This window comes from Bos indicus x Bos taurus, chromosome 6 (assembly GCF_003369695.1).
Source record: "Bos indicus x Bos taurus breed Angus x Brahman F1 hybrid chromosome 6, Bos_hybrid_MaternalHap_v2.0, whole genome shotgun sequence".
Taxonomy (NCBI): domain Eukaryota; kingdom Metazoa; phylum Chordata; class Mammalia; order Artiodactyla; family Bovidae; genus Bos; species Bos indicus x Bos taurus.
In genome coordinates this window covers 37,329,492-37,356,722 of record NC_040081.1, presented here as the reverse complement: position 1 = coordinate 37,356,722, position 27,231 = coordinate 37,329,492, and the positions used below count along the sequence as shown (strand labels likewise).

Below are 27,231 nucleotides of genomic sequence, written 5' to 3'. Positions count from 1 at the left end.
AAGCCAGTAGTTCCCCTTCATCATTTCCATCTTTCCTGCTCAAGTAGCTTCTGGACATGGATGCTCAGAGAAACCTGTTTACACACTATTCCTAATTTTAATCAAATTTAAATTCATGTTATTAACATGGCTATGCATATCCCTTTCTATAAGCCAGTTTAGACACATTATACCCATTTACATAATATAAAGAAGGCAGAGCACTCAAGATTTGATGAGTTTGAACTGTGGTTGCTCCCTTGGACAGCAAGATCAAACCAGTCAATCCTAAAGGAAATTAACCCTGAATATTCACTGGCAGATCTGATGCGGAAGCTCCAATACTTGGCCACCTGATACGATGAGCCAACTCATTAGAAAAGACCCTGATGTTGGAGAAGATTGAAGACAGAAGAGGGGTAACAGGATGAGATGGTTGGATGGCATCATTGACTCAACAGACATGAATTTGAGCAAATTCTGACTGAACAACAACCAGCATCCATTTACATATCAAGTTTTTAAAATACTGAGTTCAGTTCAGTTGTTCAGTCGTGTCCGACTCTTTGCGACCCTATGAATCGCAGCACGCCAGGCCTCCCTGTCCATCACCATCTCCCGGACTTCACTCAGACTCATGTCCATCGAGTCGGTGATGCCATCCAGCCATCTCATCCTTTGTCATCCCTTTCTCCTCCTGTCCCCAATCCCTCCCATCATTAGAGTCTTTTCCAATGAGTCAGCTCTTCGCATGAGGTGGCCAAAGTACTGGAGTTTCAGCTTCAGCATCAGTCCTTCCAGTGAACACCCAGGACTGATCTCCTTTAGAATGGACTGGTTGGATCTCCTTGCAGTCCAAGGGACTTTCAAGATTCTCAAAATGACTCCAATTAGCTTTCTTCTAAATCTGCACAAATGGAATTTTGATTGGTTGAAGTTCCAGATGGTGGAAGTAGTCTACCCATTGACAGTTTCTTTTATGGCCCTCTTATTTCAATTATTTCAAATAAATTCCACATCCATTCAAGTCCCAGAAGTGAAAGCAAGCATTACAGTGAAACAATTAAGAATGCCAGCTCTGGAGGCAGATTGTCTGGACTTAAATTTCTGCTGTCCCACTTAATAGCTTGGTGACGTCACTGGCACGTTACTAACCCTCTCGTGTGTCTCATTTTCCTCCTCTGTAATGTGGGGGTAATGGTACCTGCCTCACAAATTCATCACTAAGTGCCCCAAAGTTATTAACATTGAGAAAATACATTTTTCATCATTTCCCAATTTAATTACTTAGTTTATGTAACACAGCCAGAAGAGACAAATTATATTAATAGCATCACTGGGTTTTATAGTAATAAAAGTGAATATGAGAGCCACACCAGAGAGCACCAAAAGTTGGATTTATTGTTTCTGACAATCACACAGCAACTTTTAGTTTGTTCATATTCTCAGCATCACAAATCGGAAATACACTTTTGCTTCTCAATTAAAAACATATACTCTGAAAAGTGATTAGATAGCTTTTAAAAATCATCATTTTATAGACTATCTTAAAAATCTTTGCCAAGTAAGATACTAGCTTTACCTTTATAAATCTCTGCATAAAATGAAAAATCAAGGCATACAAATTTCATTTCGTTCTGTTTTTAAATACCATCTTTTGTTTCCCTTAAAAGATTTTTATCTATTCATTCAAAAGTATTTTGAAATTCCACTGCCCATTTAAGACAGAATGAAGGCGTTTTAGAGCATCTGAACTAAGCACTGTCTTGACTGAACCGAAACAGGAATTCAATCAGGGTCCTCGTGGGCCTCCCAGCCATGCCTTTGCGAAGATAAGGAACCTCATCTTTGTTGGTCATCACACCTGCTATGTCTAAATGTGCCCACTTAGGATGAGTCACAAATTCTTTCAGGAATGCTGCAGCTGTACACGCTCCTGCAGATCTGAAGAGAAAGACAAAAATCAACATCTAACCCCATTAAATACACACTGAATGTTCTATTAAGATCCTCCATTCTTACTAAGTGACTTCTATGACTAGAGAGCAAAGTCAAGCCAATGAGACCTTTAAAGAAGTTAACCCAGAAATCGATAACCTATCTTTAGACACAGCTTTAAGCATAAAGGATAAATTCTTTTTCTTGTGGTAATGACCATACTGTCCATCTCCTTCCCTTACCATTTGCTTAAAATGACCTTTAGATTTGAAAATGCAAAAACCAGTTGAGAACCAGTTGGGAAACACCTTGAAAATAAAAGACAGAAATCAGTGCTTATGAGCACTACATTGAAAAGAAACTGGATACCTAAACCTTTGTGAAAGATTAAAACTGAAAATGCTCATTTTGGCAAATAATGATTGTAAAAATGTACTTTTATAGTTTATTTTACATACCTATATTTTCCAATGTTATTAACATCAGCAAGTTGGCAATCTATAACCTGTCTTGTGTAATGTTCAAAGAGAGGCATCCTCCAGACACGGTCTCCTGTTTCAATGCTGGCCTAGAGAACAAATAGGTATGATAGTTGGCAGAATAGATGAAGCAGGTTCTGACCTATTACTCTAAAACATGACAAATACAACAGATTCCAGAATTATTTTAATTAATTAAAAAGCTTAAGAATTATAGAAGAAGCCAGGAATGCTATAGAACAGTCCTACAAAATTGTAGGGCATTTGCTGAAATTATCAAACTAATATTATGGGTCTCAGTTTAAATGAATAAGCTGGTATCCTGTAGTGCAGATAGGCTTTGCTGGTTTGATTAGGGTGAACTAGTCTTCATGATGTTTGTGGCCTTGGTGTGCCTAGAACTATACTACTAAAGGCCAGATACTAAGATAAAGTGACCTCATTAATTCATGTCATTTACACACTCATTCATTCATCCATCCATCCATCCATCATCTGCTGAACTGCTAAACACCAACAGGGGTTGGGGATCTAAAGATACTTAATATCTGAGTCATCAAAGAGCCTAAAGGCTAGTAGGAGAAATGGGTAAAGGTTGTTGTGATAAACTGTGGTCAACGGAAAGAGCCAAAAGTGAAAAGTCAGGAAGCAGCAATGTAAGCTGTTATTTTGAGACTCCAGAAGAATAACTAACAGAAGAATCCACCAAGGGTTGAAAGTGACTACCTCCAGGAAGAGAGGGTGTAGGCTGTATAAACTGCTGACTGTTATTTCAATGTTTATGATACAGAAGGACAATGTGTGCCTGGTACAGAGGAGGGGAGAGGCCCCACATACTACCTGGAAGGAGACAACAGGGCTGAGTTTCTCCCAGAGGCTGGAGAAGATAGAGAGGGGCTTCACAAATGGCAAGATGACAGAAGTGAAAGGGAAGCAGCTTAAAAGAGAAGTTTAGGACCTTAAACCACATCAAGAATGTATTCAGGAACCTTTTGTATTTGTCCCTGCTGGTATACAGTAAGCTCCCATTAATTACTTGTTGAAAGAATGAGGTGCCAGATGGAGTTGTTTCATAGCCAAGTGGATGCTCAGGGCCTGGGGCTTAGGATAGACAGCAGCCAGAGAGGTGCCAGCTGAAGCCACGGGAATAGACGGGATTCCCGATGAACACTGTGCAGAGTAAGAGCGTGAGGTCCAGAACGGAAGTCAACCAAAGGGCCAAGCAAAGGAAAAATCTGGCCAAGGAGGCTGAAACAGAAGTCATCAAGAAAGGAAACCAGAAGAGAAGACTACTGTGGAAGCCAAGAGCAGGGTGTCACCAAGAGGCCAGAGGTACACACTGCCTCTGGACAAGCTAAGGGAGGCTAACAGAGTGGTGTCACTGGGGAAAGCTGATGGCAGTGAAGAGTGTGGGGGTAGTGATGGGAAACTGCTGTGAAAGGGCTGGGTGGAGGTACAGAGCACAGCAGCAGAAACTGTCGTCCTCACTGTCCAGTAAGGAACCTGAGCAAGCCCTATTTACATACCCTCCTATTTGACTCATGACATGTGTTCATTAAAAGGCCATGCCTTCTTTTACAAAGCAATCCTCATACCCTTTTCTACATCAGGGATATTTTTAAGTCATGTTCACTTCATTCTGAGCAGGAATGTGGCATCATATTTATCATTTTTAAATATTTATAGAAAAGCACATTGAATCAAGTTTATGGAATCATTTCGAAGACAATTCTACAACATAAAAATCCCTGTAACTCAGGGTTGAAGAAATGCAGCATTCTAAGGCTAGAGGAATGAAATCACCTCCATAATTTAGGTGTTTCTGTGTTATTCTTACCTCAAATAGTTTGTTCCACAGCCAAGAAGAGTTGGTAAAGACCCCAGTGGCACCAGATCCCAAAGCTATGTCCATGGCACCTGCAAGACACAGCCCTTCAGGTCAGCATCCGGTCTCTCCTGGCAAGATGGGTTTCTCTACTGCTATGCAGGCCAAAACTTTAGCCTTTAACACTATTTTAATGTCTCCCTCATTTTCAAAAAAGATGATGTTGGCAAATCCTTACTGTATATATTTACTAGCTTTTTAGTTTCTCAAGTTAGAATTCACCTTCAATTATTAAGGAAAATGCAAAAAAGCAAACATCAAATATCACCAATTATCTCATCCCAGGTATAACCATTACATATTTTTAATATTTCTTTCCAAATTTCTTCTAAACTAAAAGCAAAAACCCATAACTAAGACCACACTGTACATGTCCAAGTACATGTTCTTACTCTTATGTTTTAAATGTTTATTCTTCTTTTATAAACAAATTCATTAGAAGTATTCTCAATGATTTTACAAGTCCACTACGTAGAGGTACTGGCCTACCTCATTTTATTACACTCCATTTTACTGTAATTTGAAGATGCTGCATTTTTCACACATTGAAGGTTTGTGGCAATCCTATGTCAAGTAAGCCTATCAGAGCCATTTTCCTAAACCATTTGTTCACTTTGTGTCTCTGTCACATTTTGGTAATTCCTGCAATATTTGGAACTTTTTCATTTATTTGTTACTGTGATCTGTGATCAGTGTTCTTTGACCTTACCACTGTGACTCACAGAAGGTTTAAAAGATGGTTAATTAGCATTTTTCAGCAATAAAGTATTTTTGAATTAAGATATGTACATTGTATTTTTAGACATTATGCTACTGCAAACATAACAGTGACCCATATGTAAAAGCCCGTGATTCTGCATGACATTTGGGCAACTCTGTTTGGGTCATTTGTTCCTTGGGCTTTTGTTACTCTACCTCCCAATTATCTCTCAAACCTATCCATTTCCCTTCACCATGGCTACCACCATCATCTACCACTGGACTATGGTAATAGTTTTAAAAAAAAATGTACTGTCAAAAACTTCAAATATACACAAAGCCAAGAGAATAATATAATGGACATACAAGGACCCATTAACCATCATCAATGAGTATCAAATCATGGGCAAACTGGTTTCACCTGCACTCCTAGATGCAACAGGTAATACTGAAGTCAAACACACTCATTCTTAACACACACACTTACACATCTACAGTCAATAACCACACACTGCTCACCAGCCCACCTGGCCTGCCAACCTCTCCTTGGTCCCTTTCCCTTGTGGTTGGGACACTGTTGGCCAAGGACCCTTTCGCAGAGCAAACTATCTCATAGTCCCCACTCATAGCTTCCTGCTGCACTTGGCTGCAGACTAAATCCCGCAACGTGCCAAGGCCAGCAGGGGACTGGTGCCTACCAGGACGTGGGTCCCAAGTGTCTTGACCCCACCACACTCTGTTCCTCTCTGTCCTGTTCATCACCGCCCCCACACCCCAACCTTGAGGGGTGCCTTCTGTAGGATGTTCTTTCTTCCTTCCTTCCTCCACCCGGTGATGCCTCCTCCTTCAGACTCCAGCTCAAGCAGCACTTCTCACAGTGCCTGACTTCCTGTACCAGTCAAATTCCCAGATACACAGGCTCTCATGAACTCCTTTTAACTTGGCTCCTCTATGCTGGTCAGTGTGATGATCCGCTGACGGCCACTGTCCAAGGGATGCGGGCCTCACCTCTGTATGTCCCACCTCCATATTCCCAGCCATTCACAGGAATTAAACAGGGGCCAACTGAGTCAATAACTATTCATGACACCTACGACATCCCAGATACTATGGTGGGTGCTGGTTACTCACTGCCTGTGGTCTGTCTATATGACTGGGTGGGATACACGTTCAGTTACACATACACACTCATGAATACTTTACTTTTCAAGTTAGTGACCTTTTCTGTATTTATTCACTTGTCCTTAAAACATTCCTATCAACTCCACAAGAACCTTGCATCAGTGTTTGAATTTCTCAGAGAGAAGATAAGCACTGGCCACAAACAAGAATGTGATCTGATATCCTCTCTTAAAGGAAGAGAAAATGGGAGACATAAATATTTAATGTGATCCAACAGGGACCATGGCGCTAGAGATGATTTCATTACATATCTCAGAAAACAATTACTTTCTACACAATCACAGAACTAGTACCACCATCAATTTCAGAAGTACCATTTTTGGGGGCATACTTCCCATTTTCTTTTACAAGGCACTTTTGAAGCTGTATTAAACACTAACTCTTCCGTGTTACCAGAATTTGTCAGAGTATGGAAGAAACATCAAAGCTCCAAGGAAGGTGCTGAAGTTACCACTCTCATTCCATCCTAAGCACAGGCATTAAGAAAACGAGAGGTACCATGATTGAATGGCACCCACTGAGCAGCCACTGCTCCTACAGTCTGCTACAGGCCCGCTCTTTAAAGGTCAATAACATCAGTCCAGTGTGTGCCAAGCCAGGCACAACCACCTGTATCATCTCATTTAATGTACACAGGCAACCCCCGCCCCCAGCCCCTGCCAATGAGGTGCTATTATACCACTTTTACAGATGAGACCACTTAGACACTATCAAAGTCACATGCTCTTAAGAGGCAGCACAAATTTTAAAATGAGGTCTTCTCCTTCTAAAAGCTTATGTTCTTTTTCCTGCTAGGAACTCTGGTTGGAAACGTTCTCACCCTCTCCTTTAAATACCAGCTCCTAGAACTCAAAAGGGACTCAATCAGTATTTGGGGAACTAAAGCGAATCATCAAGACCCTTCAGTGAGGACAATGGCCGGGGTGACCTGAAGGCTCACCTATGAGGCTGCCCTTGGTAATCTAGATCCAACTTTCACACCCTCTCATACCCCCAAGCTTGGGGAAAAAAGGATGGGGGGGCGGGCGCGGGGAGGCACTGTGACTCCTCATTTACAGAAAGGGAATACTACCACCCACCTCAGCATTGCACATCAAACACCAGCCCTAGAACCTCCGTTGTTCAGCTTAAAGTGTTTACTAAACTGAACAGAGACAGAAGACCATAAAAATACTATAACACCAACTTAAAAAAAAAGGAGTCTTTAGCAGATGAATCTATGGACTATTGTTAGAATCACATAAAAAAGAAGTATGAACTGATTTTCTGTTAAAGGCTCATATGACCAGAAGAATTAAAATCAAAAGATGAAAATGATCTGAATTTTAATCTTAAAAGAGCTAGAGACACAATGAATCCCTAAAGTAAACTGCTGGATGAAAGATTATAAACATTGAGCTTTTGCAATAAGGTAATGACCACTGTCATCCCTTTAGATATTTATCGCTACCCCACAGAGCTGATGGTCTAGCCTGTCGCATGCCAGCACTGTATTAAAAGAGGCTTTTCAGAAACTCCTTCCAATCTTCAAAACTCTGAGAGGTAAACAGACTTGTCCCCATGTACTGATGTTTGAGGGTGTCAGGGAACCAGCCCAAGGTTGGTGGACTAGGAAGTAGCACATCTGGGAGCCACCCCCATGTTGGCCTTAAAGTCAACATGCTTCACACAACAAACACATTACACGGCCCCATCTCTGATACATGACCCTGCCACTCCCACCCCTCACCCCAGTGTTTTTATTTCTGTATAAACTCAAATACAAAAGTTCAGAAAACACTCCGGCGCGTCAGATACATCTTTTGCACCTCATGGACTGTGGCCTGCCAGGTTCCTTGGTCCATGGCACTTCCCAGGCAAGAATACTGGAGTGGGTTACCACTTCCTTCTCCAGGGGATCTTCCTGACCCAGGGATAGAACCTGAGTCTCCTGCTTTGGCAGGCGATTCTTTACCACTGAGCTACTTGGGTAGCCCATCATGATTAATAAAAGCAACCACTGATTTGGGAACTTATCACTAATCTTTTCTGAGCTGTATCAAATGGCAACCATAACAGAAAACATTGCTTTGTATCATTTTTAGCTGTCACTGTGGATGGGCTGATCTGATCCACTTGTTATTTCTTTTTTTTAAAGTATAGCCTGGGATGTTTCGAAACCACTAAACCTAAGATTCAAAGCAGTTTACAACTGCAGAATAATTCTTTTGGTGAAAGATCTTTGAATACAAATGGAGCTCGCCAGATTTCAGCAAAATAATGAATGCCCTAAGTACAATGTGTGCACTCGAAGGCAACAAATGAGACTTTCTTCAAACAAAAGCAGGAAAAGCACACTGTCTGACCTGTCAGGGTGGCGGCATTAATGATGACCTTTGGGTTAAAAGTGTGAGCGTAGCAGAGCGCATCGGCCAGGATAAGTCTCCCCTCAGCATCGGTGTTATCCACCTGCAAAGAGGAAGGTCAAAAGACTAAAAGGATAAGATGATACAAACAATGAATACAAAATCTAGACACTCAGAGCAGTGTTCAGTTTAGAAGTATAAAAACGCTGCTGTGATGTTTGTCATCAATTATAAAAAATATACTACCATTAAAATAGGAATATATTTACTCTGAAGAGCAAATATAATTTAATAATCCCTGTATCAGAGCTGATGACCGAATGCTGATGACTTTGGAGGCTGAAATAAAGAGAAGTGTCTAGTTCACATTACCATTAAGTTTATAACAGGAGGGGGAAAATGTCAAGATTTTCAAAAACAAAAAGGTGAAAGAGTTGAAGAAAGATACACTAAAGCAGCAGCCTGGATCTCCAGACCGGAGAACTCTTGCAACTGCAGCAACTTCAGCTATATTAGATATAATATATTTCTTCTTTTAAATACGCTTAGTCGTTATGTGTAGTAGTGCATGCATGCATATGCCCAGCAGAGGATCTGCTGCCACATCCCCAGATGCAGTGCTCATGATGCAGGATTTGTTTTCTTCTCAAACACTTTGCTAAATGGAAAAAGTTACCACATCAAAGGTGTATCCAGAAAACAGCCTGTACTTTTCCCGCTTTGGCCTGCTCTGCAGGGCTGGCTGCAAACTCATAAGCTGTGTGTATAGCATACAGAAAGTAGGGGGAACAGTAAGGTAGGGAAAACAATCTTAAAATTCCCATAAAGAAATACCTTTGACTACACGAAAAGCTACTCATAATAAAGGTACTGCCCTTCCCTAAATGGGGCCCGCACTCTGCACCCATTCAAGGCAAGGAACAGCAGAACTCGGAGGCTGTGTCATCCACCTACAAACCTGTATGGTCTTCCCGTTCCTGGCTCTAACAACATCCCCAGGCTTGTTGGCCTTCCCACTGGGCATATTTTCACAAAGAGGAGCCAAACCTGTTTTTTTTTAAAAAAAAAAAAAAAAAGAATACATGAAGGAACATGGAGTGTGCTATGTCCAAATATGCCACCCATGGGACCAAGGTCACAGCAGACCCTCAACAGATGCCAGTCACAGACATCATCTTGACTAAATATTTGAGTTTAGCATCACCAATGACTCAGGTGGCATTACATGCACCAGTGACAGGAAGCACACATCACTCTTTCCAAAGAAGTCTAATTCTATCACGAAGAAATAACCCAAACAAATCCAAATCATAGAATATCACAAGATAAGCTTGAACCTTTAAAAACTTCCAAGAAAGGGGCAAAAAAGGGGGTGGGGCGGGACTAGGTTTGGAGTAAAGAACATTAAAGGGACATGATGACTACATGCAAGGGGTGATCCTTGAGTGGCTCCAAGATTTCAAAACCAAATAGAAAGAAATAAATGCTTGTGTATACAACACACACATAAAACTAACATTTTCTGGACAACTGGGCAGTTTGAATTTGGTTACTGTATCAATCCCTGGGAATGATAATGGTATTATCATTACACAGAATGTCTCTGTTCTTAGGAAATACAAGCAGAAGTATGCACGGGTGACATATCATGATGTCTGTGACTTGTCAGACAGACCTGGATGACAGTCCAACTTTCTCATGCAATGGAGGTGACACTGGGCAAGCCAATTCAATCTTAGTCCCGACCTCCACATCCCCCTCTGACACATGACAAACCTCCAGCATTGTGTCTGGCATTCTGAACTACAAAAATCACTGCTGCAAATGGAGGATTTTTTCTGTCCCAAGCACTTTTTCTGCATGTCAAGGCGTTTAATCGGCTGCAACCCTATGAGATAATCACTACCCTACTTATCGGGCATTTTCCGTTGGAGTAAACTGCAAACTTGACATTATGTGCCCCTGACTGCTAACCACATTTTGCAGAAGTAAAACAATCAATTCTAGTTACTGCCCATAATGCAGAATACATTTAACTCTGCCAGTTAAGACAACACTTAGCTAAACAGAGCTTCTGCCTGATGAAAACCATTTAACTTGATCTTTTCAGATTACAGGAAACCGTGTTTGTTGTCTCCATTCTACCACTTGACTGGATTCTAGAAGCTCTCCAAGACAGCCGCCCACACACCTACGATGTTGATGGGCAGGTCGAGCTTGGCAGCAGACACGATGGCTGAACAGATAGTGGCAGCTCCTCCCATGTCGGCCCTCATGAGGTCCATGTTTGCAGCAGCCTTGATGGAGATGCCACCACTGGGGGGAAAGGACAATGTACCATGTTAAGTGCAAACGAGGGGGCTAGAAGCACTCTCAAAAAGTGTGGGGTGAACTACCTCATACAAGCACCAAGAAATTTCCAAATTGAGAATCTGAATGATTTCACCATTTAAAAAGATAATATTATGGTTTTTATAAAAGACACAAAGTAATTCCAGAAATACGGGGGGTTCGGGGGGTATCTTGGTTCATTTTATTTCTATCTGAATGAAATGTTAGCACTGCCACTGGAAACATTACTACATCATACAGTCAATGCTGCTTAAATCCTGTCTGAGCTCTGGACACTCATGTAGATTTGTCTTTACAGCAAATTATATGAATTGATCAACTTATTGAACCTGAAGGTCACAAGCTGTTAGGGAAAAACAGACAAGTTCACAGAAGACTGGTAGGATCCCCTTTCAACTCCTAGGAAGACACAGGAGAAACTGGTTTTGACAGTCCCAAGGTACACCAGATCTTGCAGATAGCAAAATACAACCCACAGGCACAGGAAGACACTAGCCTAAAGCCTTAAGACAGTGCCTAAACACAGGGGCAGAGAAAGGCTTCAATCCACAAGAAACCCAGGCCACTGCCCCAGCAGACTTCTGGAACCAACAAGGGACTTCTCTGCTGCTGGTTTATAAGAACCCAGGGCGACCTGCTTCACAGGCTGGGCAAGGAGGCAGGGGCTCTGACTTTGAGCTCTAATTGGATTCTGCTGCTGACTTGCCCTGCTGAGAGAGAGTCAACTCCTTGCTCTGACATCTGCTCACCTTAGAAATCAGGCCCTAATTCTCACTCACCTCCAAAATACTTGATAGTTAGATGGTTGTCATTTATACACCTAGAATTGAAGATTATCCATTGGCTCAGAATAAGAAAAGTACATTCCTGGTCCAAGAAGTCCAGAGATAACCCCATGAGGGCAAGGGGAGCACACTGATCCTTCTATCTATTTTTAGGCTGCTTCCACTCAGGGAGTTCCACTCTTACACACAGGACTATCGTTCTGAATAACCACCAGTTATCTTTGCTTACTTTTTAGATTCCCCTCCAATCCATCCATTTTTTTTCTCCTACATCCATCCTAGTTGAGGCTCCCACCATCAATGATTCAGATGCTTGCCCAGCTCCTATATATCCAAGTGTCCTACAGCAGCCTTGCCCCTTCACTTTATTACCCATACAACTAAAAAATGTTTACAAACAGATGGAAAAAAAAAGATAAGCAGAAGAACCTCAAATGCTTTTTAGAAGTATATACAAAAATTCAAAATAGATCACAGCCTTAAAGCCTAAAACTTTAAGACTTACTGAAGAACACAAGTACTTGGCATAGATAATAATTTCGTATATACGGCAAAAAAAAGTATAAACTATAAAATTAAAAGTTGCAATAGAAACTCTTCAAGCCAGGAGGGAATGGCAAGACATACTTAAAATGATGAAAGAAAATAACCTACAGCCCAGATTATTGTACCCAGCAAGGATCTCATTCAAGTATGAAGGAGAAATCAAAAGCTTTTCAGACAAGCAAAAGCTGAGAGAATTCTGCACCACCAAACCAGCTCTCCAACAAATACTAAAGGATATTCTCTAGACAGGAAACACAAAAATGGTGTATAAACTCGAACCTAAAACAATAAAGTAAATGGCAACGGGATCATACTTATTAGTAATTACCTTAAACGTAAATGGGTTGAATGCCCCAACCAAAAGACAAAGACTGGCTGAATGGATACAAAAACAAGACCCCTACATATGTTGTCTACAAGAGACCCACCTCAAAACAGGGGACACATACAGACTGAAAGTGAAGGGCTGGAAAAAGATTTTCCATGCAAATTGGGACCAAAAGAAAACAGGAGTCACAATACTCGTATCAGATAAATTAGACTTTAAAACAAAGGCTGTGAAAAGAGACAAAGAAGGTCACTACATAATGATCAAAGGATCAATCCAAGAAGAAGATATAACAATTATAAATATATATCCACCCAACATGGGAGCACCGCAGTATGTAAGACAAATCCTAACAAGTATGAAAGGAGAAATTAACAATAACACAATAATAGTGGGAGACTTTAATACCCCACTCACACTTATGGATAGATCAACTAAACAGAAAATTAACAAGGAAAAAAAAAAAAAAAACATGTATCTATAAAGCTCACTAAAGCAAAGCACAGTAAAATGAGGTATGGCAATAAAAGGCGTTAAATTTATCAAATAAAAAAAAATAAAATAAAATAAAGTGCTGAAAAATTAAAAAAAAGAAAAAGAAAATAATAGTGACTCTTGTGAAGCAATTTTCCCTTTGATTTCTTTGTAACAGAAATGTTTACTTGCTATACTTCCACTTGCCACGATAGTGTAAGTATGTTAACTTCTAGAAATGGCCTTGGAAATGTAAGTGACATGATGAATTATTTTTCTTATTGTAATTTCAGTCACTAACGTCATTACTTCTCAGTTTCTTCATGCTTTTGGATACCATTGTTTGGGGGGTAGTACATTACTGTAATGTGAGGTTCATACAATATAGAATAACCGTATTCATAACTCTTCCACCTACTTGGCAGAATAATCAATGGGCTGCATTTTATCATTGCACATGGGGACAGTTATGCAGTGTTCCATAGATTATAGACATTTTATAGGGCCCTAGGAAGAACTAGTAGATAAAGAGGAATTTCTAGGTAAAAATTAAGGTAGAAAAAATAAATAAATAAATAAAAGTTGCAAACTATACCTCACTGCAAATAAAAACTGCTCTTCAAAAGACACCACTGTAAAGGATATATGTCTGGAATATATATTTTAAAAAACATATAACTCAGTAAGACAAACACTCTTGTAAGTGTTTTGCCAAGGGCAAAGACTTGAAGAGATACCTCACTAAAGAAGATGTACCAACGGCTAATCAGCACATTTTAAAAATGTTAAACATCATTAGTTAGAGAAATGCAAAGTAAACCTCAAAGAAATACTACTATACACTCCCTGAGTGACTAGAACTAGAAAGACGGACTCCATGAAATGCTGGGGAGGACAGGGAACAACTAGAACCTTGTACACTGGTGGTAGGAATGCAAAATGGTATAATCACCTTGGAAAAGTTTGGTAGTTTCTTGTAAAATTAAACATGTAGTTATTATACAACTCAGCCCTCCTCTCCTAGGTATTTAACTAAGAGGAAGACAAACATCCACACAAAGCCTTACAGATGATGCTGGCTTTTATAATTAATAACTCAAAACTGGGACAACCCAAATTTCCCTCAACAACGATTGGATAAACAAATGCTGGTATTTCCCTACAATGGAATATGACCAACAACATGGTTAAATCTCAAAGATAATATGCTGAGAAAGAGGCTGGTCTTTTTATTAAAAGAGTCCCTGTAAATGAATTTCTAGAAGAGGCAAAAGTAACCTACAATAACAGAAAGATGACCAGTCATCTGAGGTGGGGGTAAGAAAGGGGATGAGTGCAAAAGAGCACGCTCCAAAATTCCCAGGGGAGTTTTTGGGGCCTTGGAGAAATGTTTTATTTTCGTGATAGAGGTGGTTGTTGCAGGGGTGCACACATTTGTTAAGCTCACTATGCTGAACACTTAATGGGTGAAAACTGAACACTCAATAAGTGAACTTTACTGTAAATATATATATTTCTAATGTCATTCTTTCCCTCTGCTAGACACCCTTCAGTTACTTTCAACTGTTCAAAGTCCAAAATCTAACCAGATCCAGAACAACCCAGTTTCTGCCAACGTCTCCAGCTGTGCCTTGACCCCTGCCCCAGTCATGTGCTATCGTGGCCACCCTGGCATTTTTTTCAGTACTAGGAATTTCCCCTCTTTCTTCCCATCCGCAGCCTTCACCTGGCTCTTTCCCTGACCTACTACCCACAGAACTAACTCCCTTATCCTTCACATCTTAAGCTAAAAATGTCACTTCTTCTAGGAAGCTTCTCTAAACCAAAAAGACTAGGTTGAGCACCCTTGCTAAATATCCCCATAACAAAAAGTTGAAATACAGATTTAAGTGAACAAACAACTTCACCCTGAGCATAAAAGTTTTGCATTGACATTACCCCGATGATAGTATAAAACTGTCACAATTAGCAAGACATTTAAGAACAACTTTCATTATCTAATTTTTATTTGCTGTAATGTTTCTTTTTATTTCATTTTTGGCTGTGCCATGGGGCTTGTGGGATCTTAGTTCCCTGACCAGGGGCTGAACCTGGGTCCCAGCAGTGAAAGCACTGAGTTCTAACCACTGGACCACCAGAGAATTCTCTGCTGTAGTGTTTTATAAAACACACTTTAATACAACAGTATATGCACATGATATATATAAATATGCATATTTTTCAATAGTATGAGCTCAAATCTTTTACTGATGGGCCAAATAATGATCATTTGGAGACCAATGCTTTAAATGAGAGGAAGTGAACCAATGAAAGGAAAACACAGGAGGCACTGCAGTCTGCTAGTATACGGAAGACCACTCTGGCGGTCAGATCTGCCCAGGACACAGGCATCACAGTACCTAGAAACTCTCTTGTAAGGGCAGGATTCATTCACATTTCAGATGGAGTTCTTGAATGGGTACAAAAATGTACTAGGGGACATCAACATTTTATAGATCTTTAGCAGCATTTTCTAAAGCAGTTTCTATGGACCATGATTTCCTGAGATACAAGTTCTCTTCAAAAGGAAATTTAGATGTTAATTATATTTCAATTAAAAACAAAAAAGATTTAGAAAACGCTGTGTTCTATACCCCCAAGAAGTACTATAGTTGAAACAAAATAAAAAACTTATTCGTTTTATCTAACCTAGACTTTTAATCAAGTTATCTTGTTCAAGTCTCACATTTAATTAGCATCCCAGAAACCAGTATTCAGTAGCAAATGCTTTCCATGGGAAATACTGACTCAGACCATCTTTTCCAACTCAGTTTCTCCCTGGTTGAAATAGCCAGAGTGAGCTTCCATTTCTAAGGAACACTTATGGTTTAAGGCAGGGATCCTCACCCTCAGGGATCTAATGCTTCATAAGCTAAGGTGGAGCTGATGTAATAATAAAATACTCAATAAATGTAATGCTCTTGAGTCATCCCAAAACCATCTCCCACACCCCAGCCCCCCAGTCTGTGTCTTCCATGCAATCGGTCCCTGGTGCCAAAAAGGTTGGGGTCTGCTGGTTTAAGGAGATTAATGAAAGCCAGACTGGTCAGCAAAAAATGTGAGCTGAAGTAAGCAAAGGGAAGACAGCATGATCCACACAGCTGCCTCACCTTATCCAGCTGGAAATTTTAACATCCCCATAAAAGAATCAAAATGTATGGCAGTATTAGTTATGGAGCTTTCAAAAAATCATTTAACCTAAGTCATGATTGCCTCACCTGCAGAACGTCCACAACGCCTAGCTCCTGGGGTAAGATCAGGGCTAATATATGTAAAATGCCCTAATACAGCCTCTGACACACAGTGTGCATTTTATAAGTGGTGACCTAATACATTTAAAGTAACACATAAGATCTGACCAAACACCATACTTCTGAAGCAAATCACACACCAAATAATACAACTACATACAAAGCATTCACCAAAATACAAAGCATGGATACAATAAATAAGTACCTGTCAAAGGTAATCCCCTTCCCAACAAACACCAAGGGAGGTTCACTTGCATTGGGACTGCCTTTGTAGTGAATTTCCAGGAAGACTGGAGGCTCTTCGGACCCTTTGGCCACACTTAGAAATGATCCCATTTCCTGTTCCTCAATCCAAGACTTGGGTCTACAAGGCAGGAAATGAAAAATGTAAATACACATTGCTCTATTTCAATAACTTAGAATAAACTCATCTGTGTGTAAAAAACAGTGTAACACACAAGCTCTTAAAATATATACACATTAAGTTCTGAAAATATATACATGTTAATGCTTCAATTATCACCTCCTATCTGCTTTCTGTATATTCCTGGGTCAGTCACTTGATTCTGAATCTGTTTCCTCATCTACAAAATAAGATTAATGACACCTCCTTCAAAAGATTAGCTGTAGAAAAGACATCTCCATCAAAAGATTACTTGTAGAATTATAGAAGAATTCACGTATGGTATGTAATATGATGTCAGGTAACACTGTATAGTCAAAGGCTAGGGGCACAAAAGGGCTTTGTATTGATTTCTGGCCACAGTAATTAGGCCAAGGGAAGACTTCTACCCTCCTACAGACAGACCAGAAACAACGTCATTCGAGGAATGCTCCTCTGGCACCTGCCTAGCCACCTGCCTAGCCAGAGGAGCTAAGCAGGTGAATGAAATTGTTGAAACTATTAAACTAGAACTTCATCATAGACAGATGGCCACCCAACTTCAGAGAGAAAAGAATATAAAAATGGAAGGTATGACAATTAAAAGAAACTCACTTCAAAAGAAGCGAGGCTGTATAATGTGGGCATTTTTAATCACAAACCTAGTACATGATGTTTTATTAAAGTCCTGCCCTTCTGGAAGTACAGTCTGTACCTCTGATTTACACCCACCTAACGCTAGAGTGAGTTTGATGCAGCTGCCTCAATTTAATAGGTTACATTCTGCCCACCTGACCTGCCCCATCTCTGGCTGAGTTTCCTTTGCTCCACCTCAAGCCCTGTGGTTTCCCAAGGCCACTGCATAGGTGTTTCTGCCCTGCTCTCTCGTCTGTTCACCTCCCTGAACTGCTCAGGCACCATTTTTGTTGGCAAACCTTTTCAACTCTTCCACAATTCTCCCCAGCTCTCTGCTCTTGCAGCACCCCCTATACCATTTCCCTTCCTATTCCTTCCTGCAAAGCCCTCAGCTGTCTGAGGACAAGAACCACCCCCATCTTTATATGCCAAGTTCCAGGCATACAAGGGGTGCTGTTACTGAAGACATGTGGCCACATGGCCACGATCTGCTGACAAAACATAGCTCTGGTGTCTCCTTAAATAAAACAAGGAAAAGTCTTCACCAAGACACCTTTTTAGAGACTAAACATTGCCACAGAATACACAGCAACCATCCCAGAAATTTTATCAAGCTCCAATACTGCATTTTCTATAGACGGCACATTTTCTTTATCTAGATCACAGAAGTTTCCCTGAAAAAAACGTGAATTCTAATCACAATTAAATAGTGAAGAATCCTTTTAAATGTAAACACTCTTGATTAGCAACTATGATAGTAAATGATTCTTTAGGTGAAGCAAATATCTGTCAAGTTGCTTTCATTATAAATCCCCAAATACTTAGACTTGGTTTGCTTAAGATTAGGGGGAGTTCCCAAGGATGGCAGAAAGCCTAGAGGTGCAGCCTTTTAGGTTCAACAGCAAGGCTGCTGACAACAAACCTCAGGACAGCCAGGGAACACCAGCTCTGGTATCTGATCTAGCTAAGGGAATCTACCAGGCAGATTCTCATTCCATGCCAGGAGGGTATGCTATGTTATTCACTTATGTCAAAAAAGAGAAAAGAAAGAAAGAATTCACCAAAACTAAACACAATATGTACACTCCTCAAAAAGGTAATAGAGTTACAATTCGATCCAATAATTCAATTCCTAGGTACATGCCCCATAGATACGAAAACATATGTCCACACAAAACCTTGTACACAAATGCTCACAGCAGCATTATTTGCAGTCCAAAAAGTATGTGCTGTGCTTAGTCACTCAACTCTTTTGCAACCCCATGGACTGCAGCCCGCCAGGCTCCTCTGTCCATGGGGATTCTCCAGGCAAAAATACTGGAGTGGGTTGCCAGGTCCTCCCCCAGGGGATCTTCCCAACCCAGGGATCAAACCCAGGTCTCCTGCATTGCAGGCAGATTCTTTACCATCTGGGCCACCAGGGAAGTCCATCCAAAAAGTATAAACACCCCAAATGTCTATGAACTGATGGCTAGGGAAAAGGGAAATGAGGAGTGGGTACAAGATTCTTTTTTCAGGGTAATGAAAATGTTCTAAAATTGACTGTGGTGACGGCAGCACAACTCTGTAAATATACTAGAGATTACGGAATTGTATATTTTACATGAGTGAATTGCATGTTATATGAATTATATTTCAATAAAACTGTTACAAAACACATACAAAATGTAGTGTGACGTCACAACACTGTCAAAAGCAGGCAAGATATGACAGAAATAAATCTCAAACTGAAGAACCCTTACCCCTTCTTGTGTGTGCCTGCCAGAGGGTCACTTTACCTCTCTGGTCTCAAGTTAATTCTCTGAATGGTGAGAGAGCTGGATTTTAGGATCTCTGAAGCTCCATCTGGCTCTAGCATCATATGAGTCTATGGTATAATCCTGAATTACCTGATGAAGACGTCTGTTTTAATACTAGCACTTTTGAGATTCTCCTCAACAATTTCGGCAAATTTGGTTGGCGTCATCTCGTTGGCAGGCGTCTCCATCAAGCGGCGTGCCAGGTTCTGCCCAGAAGCAAAGAGGACGCCTCTCTGCCAGGCCTCCTGGTCCTCACTGGCAGAAGAAAACACAAGGTCACCGTCAGACAGCCTCTCAGAACACTGACCACAGCCTGCAAGGAGGGCTCTTACTGAAGACAAACAAAAAGTGATGGATAGAGGGGGCCCAAATATATTCTTTGTAGGGCTCTTACTGAAGACAAATGAAAAATGATGGATAGAGGGGGCCCAAATATATTCTTTGTAATCTGAACCAGGGAGGCAGCTGTTATGGTTTATAAAGAGCTGGAGAGACTCCCCTGGTGGGTCCAGGGGTTGAGACCCACAGGGTCTCGCAGGGCGTGCGGGTTTGATCCCTGGTCAGGGAACTAAGGCCCGGCATGCTTCATGGCATGGCCAAAAACAAAAATAAAAGCCAGAAAACACGACCCCCCACTGAGCCGAGTGAGAGAAGACCTAGAATCCCCTTCTGTATGAAAAAAGGGGTTGGCCTGATGGACTTCTGAAGCCCTCAATCTGCTCCCCAATCTGACAGCAGATGTGTTCACAGAAAGGCCTGAGGGACTGCAGAATGAGCTCCCCCTGGTCAGTCCTGCCGGAGAACTGCCAGCTTCCTGCCTTCTCCCTGCCTGGCTTGGGACCCTGAACTCCGACCTGCCGGAAATCAGGGTTGGCTTCACAAAACAAAGGACTTGGGCCAACTTTCTAGGACCCTGGCTATTCTTGTGCACCACAAGAATTAACACACGTGGTGTGGGGATGAACAAAACAACACTCATTGCTTACAGAGTTCACCATGTGCCACACACTTGATGGGTTTTGCCTTTTGATCATAAAAGTCACATGAGATCTGATTCACAACTCTACTCAACCAAAGAGGAAAATGATTTCTGTCACTTCATTGAGGTCACCCAACCAGAAAGTGAGAGCTGGCTTCAAAGCCAGGCTGACGGGTCGCAGAGCCCTCATTTTCACTCACTATATCACAGGTGCCAACAAGACCCCCGTTGTCCCCCGCCACGTCTCCTGAGGGTCTCACACTGTCTGCTCCTGAACCCAGAACAGGGCTGGAGTATAAGTGGTGCTCAAAAAATGTGCCCAAAGCTGAGTCTCCCACTAGACTAGGAGGGCAGGGACCGGATCCCAGCATCTGCTTATTTCTGGCCTTTAGCACAGAGCCTGCAGGTGCTAGGTAGATGGAAATGATCTGTATTAAAACCTTCTGGGACCCTTCTGTCGTCTTGTTCTATCCCTCCTCAGGAGGCCAACCAGGAATAGTTTCCTAGGAACCAGCAAGCACGGAGAAGGGATCTAGAGAGTCGGAGGGAAACACACACAGGAGCAGCCAGGAGCAGAAAAGAGGCAGAGTCATCATACTCCTAAACTGACTAGGGCCATGAGAGAGCCACAGACAAGCCACGAGGCAGTGCCGGCCGCTGAAAGGCAGGCAGCTCATGTCCAGGAGGCCATGCCATCAGCACCCAGGGAATGGACCTGGTCCTCGTTTCGTGCCATCACCTTCCATGGAGTTTGGCCGACACCACCACCTTCCTTTTCTGCTTCAGGTCATCATACTCATAGAGCCCGAGCACCGCTCCTTCCGCAGCCGCCTGGGCATCTCCGCAGGGGTCCACCTCCACCGACGGGATCTCCAGGTCCTGAATCTGTCTGCACCCCGCTTCACAGGGCAGAGGAACCAGAAAACCAGAGTCAGTCAGGGACCCCTCAGAGGGCAGAAGGCAGAGACTTAGGGTGCGGTCCTGAGAAAACATCAAGATTGGGGTTCAAATCCCGGCCCTGACACTGATCTTTCTGAGCTTTCACTTCTTCCCTTTCCATACAGTGAGGACATGCACACACCTCACATAGTAGTGGGAGGACAGAATGATGGATAAATGATTGGTCTACCTCACATGGTAGTGGGGGGAAAGAATGATGGATTAAATGATTGGTCTACCCTGGTGGCTCAGACGGTAAAGCGCCTGTCTATAATGCGGGAGACCCGGGTTCGATCCCTGGGTTGGGAAGATCCCCTGGAGAAGGAAATGGCAATCCACTCCAGGACTATTGCCTGGAAAATCCCATGGACAGAGGAGCCTGCTAGGCTACAGGCCATGGGGTCGCAAAGAGTCGGACACGACGGAGCGACTTCACTTTCACTTCACCTCACGTGGTAGTGGGAGGAAAGAATGATGGATTAAATGACTGGTCTCACTCACAAGGAAGTGAACGCTATTACTAATACCACTTCTGAAACACTAGGGTTCCCTGAGGAAGCGTCCCAGTCACTAGAAGCTTGCCGTATTAAAAATGAGAGAGCAGTGATGACACTGCAATTATATCCAAGGAACTGAGCAAAGTCCATTATTAACACAGCGTTTATTAAGATCGAGTCAGCAAAATGCCCCAAATAAAAGTTATGAAATAATCACCCAAAATGAACTTTGAAAGTAAATTTAACAAGCACATATGATATACGTGGGGTCACAGCACAATCCAGCTAATGATTCCCACCTCAGCGACGGTGTTCTAAGCTTCTTTAACCACAGTCTCCTCAATGAAGGCCTCATCCTGCCACTCAGCCCTGACAGGACCCAAAGGCACCTACTCCAACTCTTCAAACTGTCCATGTGGCAAACTGGGACAGGCACACACCTCTGTAACTAGTCATAAATAAGCACTTTGTACTTTGCAGCCATTTTCTCTGATGTGTAAATAGTTACGACTCCATGTGATTTAAAAGTGGGGCAACACCACGGATACATTACAAAAAAAGAAAAAAACAATCTACCCACCAGGACTTTCTGGCTAAAAAAGAGTTCTAAGGCCAACACTGCAAGAGGGAACAAATGGTACTGAAACCCTAGACACAAGCTAAAGAAATATAAAAATGAAATTCCATAACCTAACCTTCTATATCTAAAGTAAGGCCAAGCATACTGGCTAAGGAAAACTGAGTATTTGTTGAGAGTTATTTGTATGAATGTGGGAAGGATAATGATGGTAAGAGGACAAAAAGAGCTGAGATTGATAATCTTACAGAGTGACCCTTAACAACAGTAAACTTCAAAAGTTAAAGAACCTGCAACAGCAGCTCTGATGTTTTCTTTGCCTTCATGCCAGTTCTCCTGTTCATCAATTCCAGCCGTCTTTTTGCCAAGGCCAACCACCACCACGCTAGGGAAGTCCTATTTCAAAAAATACAAAATCAGCCACTTTGATCTTTAAAGCATCCATTTCTAGCATGAAATGGTATATGACCTTTCACACAACCACCTTAACCTCCGCACAGGACAAAACTCCCCAAGAAATTTGGTTGTTTTAATTTTTTTAAGCCCTGACATCTTGGTAAAGTTTTATAACTGTGTGTTGGAAAGGCTGAGTGACGACGATCCTGCAAATGTCTGCTTCTGTAAGACAGGGCTACTGAACCAAGAAAGCCTACAGACTGAGGAATATGAGATGCAGTACTTTTCGACAGCAGTTTGCCTCTTGACAATTTAACCAATGCTTGTGGCTTAATACTGGGATAAAACTCATTCATAATCCAACACACAATTTTCTGTATAATGGTACAGCCAAAGTACTAGGCACATATAGGTGTTCACTGAGGGTCTGCCAAATAAACCTTATCTTCATCTCATACCTCATGTAGACCATAAAAGGTTCGGGTTTTGCCTGCCTTCAGGGGTGGTCCAGATCTGAAACAAAAAGAAATAGTTGTGTTAAAAAATATAGTTTGCTCTGTCCCCTTGTGAAGTGACATAAACCAACTGTATTATTACAGTGGTCTGATGCTTCTGCAAATTTGCTACTTATGTTATCAAAAGCAGAACTCTCTCAGAAATCTCTCAGATTTCTCAGATGCAGTAATTCTAGCTCAAAAACTTCCAGATTAGATTTAATGCACTTATTTTAAAACAATGATAGAAAGCAGTGCCATGGGTGGGTAATGCAGAGAAGACTGAGCACTGGATGGAGGCTGACCTCAATCTTAAATCTAATAAAAGATGTAAGACACCAACCTAAGTGGCTGACTTGACTGCACTGTGTTTAGCTTGGAGGATTTTTGTGATTTATCTACAGATGGGATACCAGGCAATTTCCAAACAAAGCAGCTGGCAATACACAATTATAGCCTGAGAACTGGATGCACTGGTACCATGCAGTCAGGAAGGCCAGGCTGTTCTGTACTCCAACAGGTTATCTTTTGGATTACTGAATTAATCAAAGCACTTCAGGGAGCTGTCGAAGGGTAAAGGACTGGTAATTGACAGGGGATGCAAATTCTGTCATCCAATAGTTAGACAATTATTCTAATTATTAGGCTACATCTATCAGATACTAATAGGTTATCTCTAATTCAAATAATATGCAGTTGCAGTGGCCTACGTTGACAACTGTTTCTGTTAAATTGCGGCCCATAGCTGAGAAGGAGTTGAAATGCAAACCTTTTCCTACCTTCCCCATTCCCTGACTAATCCAAGAGTAGTTAGAATCTCAGGCCCACACCAGATTTACTGAACTGGAATGTGCATTCTAACTACACCCCCAGGCGATTCACGTGTCCTTTAACATCTGAGAAGCCCTTGAAATTCAAAGCTTATGATGCAGCCTCCTGAGGCTATCTGATCTAGCCCAGAACAGGCTATTCCCCCCAAGTGAAGAGGAGTTAAAGAGGTAGAGACATTGGAAGGAAGCAGGTGGGAGGTGGGGTGGGGAGAAAAGAACTGAAGCCAGGAGGGTAGGCTGAGGAAATCTGGTACTTTCCAGATCCTTCTGGGTCAGCCTCTCACAATACCCTGGTGATTGGGTTGAAGTAGCCTGATTTCCCAGAACTGTGAACCACAAAGTACCAATATACAATCAACAGACACTTACTTTCACTTTCACCAAGAATATCCTGGCCAGTGTATTTCTGTGCATTTTCCTCCACCAGAGCACAAAAGACATTCTCTTTCACTTTCAAGCATTAAAAACATTGATATCCAAAGATGAATACGTACATGTTCAAAATTTCTCTCAGCTTTCCAGACACCAATTTATTAAAATTCTCTCCTGCACTTGTAAACTGAGGCTCATCTTCTTCTTTTTCTTTGCTATAGATTCCTAAAACAAGGCCCTGAGAAAAAGAGAAAAAAGGTGTATATGAGTAGAGTAGATCCCAGACAGGGACTCAAGGGATCCCAAATTCCAGAAAAAGCTAATCATTTCAACCAAACCATGTCCCCCTCAAGGACAAAAGAACAAGGCCAAAAAAGCAGCAGGTGCTGAGCAGTCAACTACACTCATATCCTGCCTATGTGTTTCAAACTCCTGCTAACACAAGAGCCAAATTACTACCTGTCCTGGTCTTAATGGTCCCTCTCAAGAGCTTTCACAACACAGAGGGCTTTTCCTTCACTTTCTGCAGAAACAGCTCTCTGATCTCTCCCCCTTTCCATCCAAAAGCTGGTCATAAAATTTCCCATGAGAAAGTTTCTTGCCTTGTACCAGCAAGAGAACATTCTTATCATCAGGGACTGATGATAAGATTTGGGAGTCAATACCAAAAGGGACCTGTACAAAAAACCTACTAAAATAACCCTCATCCTCCCTTAGTTTCCCCCACATATTTCCTAGTCCCTGTCTCTCAACTGACGGCCCCTAGGCTCCTTTGCCTAATCACATTCCCACAATTTCTCATTCTCTGTTTATAAAGGTATATAAGCTTTGGGGCCTATAGGCTTCTTCCGGTCTTCTCCCTTTTGAAGACTGGACACATAAAAATATGAAGTAAAACTGGTATGCCTTTCTCTTGTTAATATAATCTGTTTTAGGTCCATTTCATTCTTAGTCTCAGCCCTAGAATCTAGGTGAGTAGAAGTAAGTTTTCCCTCCTTTACAACCTTCAAATGCAAAAATGTGCAATATTCTGGGATACTATCTCGATAAAGCCAAGGGCTGCACTTGCTGATACTAACAAGTTCTCTGGCCAACTCATAGGCTGGAAGAGAGGAAAAGGATGCACCTTCACTGGGAGGGTCAGGGACATACAACATTCTCTCAGCACTTAGTGGCTTATCCTTCATCTCCTTGAGCCCCAGACTCCAAACACCTGAAACAAGGAAGTAAACCTAGGAATCACTGTTTACCTCTGCACAGCAATTTATGACTTTAAAAATGTGCTCTGACTTAGGGCACCTTTGTAAGGTGGAAAGAACATGTAGTCTTCCCACTTGACAGATAAGGAAACCGAAATCTGGTCTGATATACTAGCCTGGGGGCAACAGAAATGGCCAAGAATCCAGATGCCTTCCCTCACTGTCCTCTGTGCTTTCTACAAAATCACACTGGTACTTATACAAAATCATGTCTTGTCTTTTTTATTAAAAAAAAAAAAAAAGGCTTCCTCTGTGTTGGTAACCTTCCCAGGTTCTAACTTTCCTAAGGCTGCCAACTGCCTGGGGTTCCAGGGAACCAAGTAGGGAACTGATCAGACAGAACACACAGGTTACCTGAGCAGGATGTATTTCCATAGTACTGAAAAGAACTGGGGACAGACCTCTGGTCCCTCAGCCACCCTGAACTCAAGCCCCATCCAGAATACTTCTAGCCAGGGACAGTCCTGCTGGCTCTCAAGCCTGACTCCCACGCGTGTGCTCCTCCCACGGAGCCGTTTCCCCTTTCCAGATCCCCCTACGACCAAATTTTAGTGACCTTCACAATGGGGTTTCTTCTGCAGGACACTTCTTTTAATCTCATGAACAGACGGATCTCCCTGCAAAGCCCTTTTCCCTAGAGAAACGTTATTTTTCTCTAGAAACCCTTCCAAGTAGTTTACTCCCGGAGGACCTGTGTTTTCCTGATCTTCACCTTCAGCAGAGGAGAGAGGTCCTGGTATGGAACCCGAGGCCAGTGACTATCTGACTCTAGGGCATTTCACCTCACCAATACTTGGGCATCCTCCTAGCTGAGGTGGGAACAATCCTGGCGCCGTCATTCCGCGAGTTACTGGGAGGACTGAACAAAATCGCAAAATAAGGGCACGGTACAGAGTTGGAGCTCAGGTAACGGTAGCTATCTATCTATGGCTATCAATCTCTCGTGCTCAGAGTTCGGATCCTAGCACTTTCAAGCAAAAGAAGGAAGAGCGCATCCCCCGCACTAGCCTAGTAGAATACTGGGGGGTCTGCAGCCTCGCGCAGCCGGCTGCCAAAGCCGAGCTCGGCAAAAGCAGGGTATTTTCTCTTTAGTCGATGTCTGCGACTTGGCTCAGAAGCCCGGGACACTGCGGCCTCGCCCCGCCCCCAAGTCCCCGTCGCCCGTGGGCACGACTCTCGCGGCGGCCCCGGGGCGAGCCGCTGCCTCTCACCTTCGTCATGTCTGCAGCGGCTGGACCGGGTGCCCACAAACGCTTCACGCTCAGATGTCGGACGGCGACTCGCGCGGCAGCCGGAAGAGGCAGCAAGAACATCTTTTCGGCTCGGCCCCCAGTACCGCCCTCCACCGAGCACGTGGCGACGGGAAGGCGGGCGCGCTCCTAGAAGCCCGGCTTTGGGGGACGGCCTGCGCGCGCCTAGGGGTGGGGCAGGTGCCAAGGGGCGTGGCGTGCGCACGCCAGGGGCGCGGCGGGAGGGCGTCAGTGGGCGGGGTTGTCGGGTGAGGGCCAACGCGCTAGCGGACGAGTACGCGTGCGTCCAAGGGGCGGGGCGGGCCGGGTCGACTGGGTGGTGCTGAGATAGAAGCGAGACGGTAGCAGGCGCTTAGGGGCCAGCCCTTTTAGACTGAGGCGAAGAGGCGGGGCTCTTGGGGGAGCGCGCAAGAGAGGGGCGGAGTCGCGGTTGTGCTGTACACCAAGGGGCGCGGGTGGAGGCGGGGCACCGAGGAGAAAGGTTGCACGTAGCTTTAAAACAGAATTGAAACTGCGTAGCGAGGGCCTTCCTACTGAGT

General features: G+C 42.7%; 1 protein-coding gene across 1 annotated transcript; it reads right to left on the bottom strand.

Moving 5' to 3' along the window:
* Positions 1 to 1,361: 1,361 nt before the first annotated feature.
* Positions 1,362 to 26,827, bottom strand: LAP3 (leucine aminopeptidase 3). The gene is made up of 13 exons (XM_027544119.1): positions 26,654 to 26,827; positions 24,306 to 24,421; positions 22,946 to 23,000; positions 22,382 to 22,487; positions 20,818 to 20,977; positions 19,190 to 19,354; positions 16,488 to 16,646; positions 10,699 to 10,823; positions 9,466 to 9,554; positions 8,508 to 8,610; positions 4,234 to 4,313; positions 2,376 to 2,485; positions 1,362 to 1,923 (listed from the first exon to the last, which is right to left on the bottom strand). Exons 1-13 carry the CDS (start codon positions 26,753 to 26,755, stop codon positions 1,734 to 1,736), a joined length of 1,560 nt encoding a protein of 519 aa, XP_027399920.1. The 5' UTR covers positions 26,756 to 26,827; the 3' UTR covers positions 1,362 to 1,733.
* Positions 26,828 to 27,231: the final 404 nt, after the last annotated feature.

Coding starts and splice junctions, on each gene's coding strand:
- LAP3 (XM_027544119.1), bottom strand. CDS start 26,755: ATGTTCTTGCTGCCTCTTCCGGCTGCCGCGCGAGTCGCCGTCCGACAT. Junction 22,488..22,945: donor CCTTTTATGGTCTACATGAG/GTATGAGATGAA, acceptor TTTTTGAAATAG/GACTTCCCTAGCGTGGTGGT. Junction 20,978..22,381: donor CATCAGAGCTGCTGTTGCAG/GTTCTTTAACTT, acceptor TGCCCTGTGAAG/CGGGGTGCAGACAGATTCAG.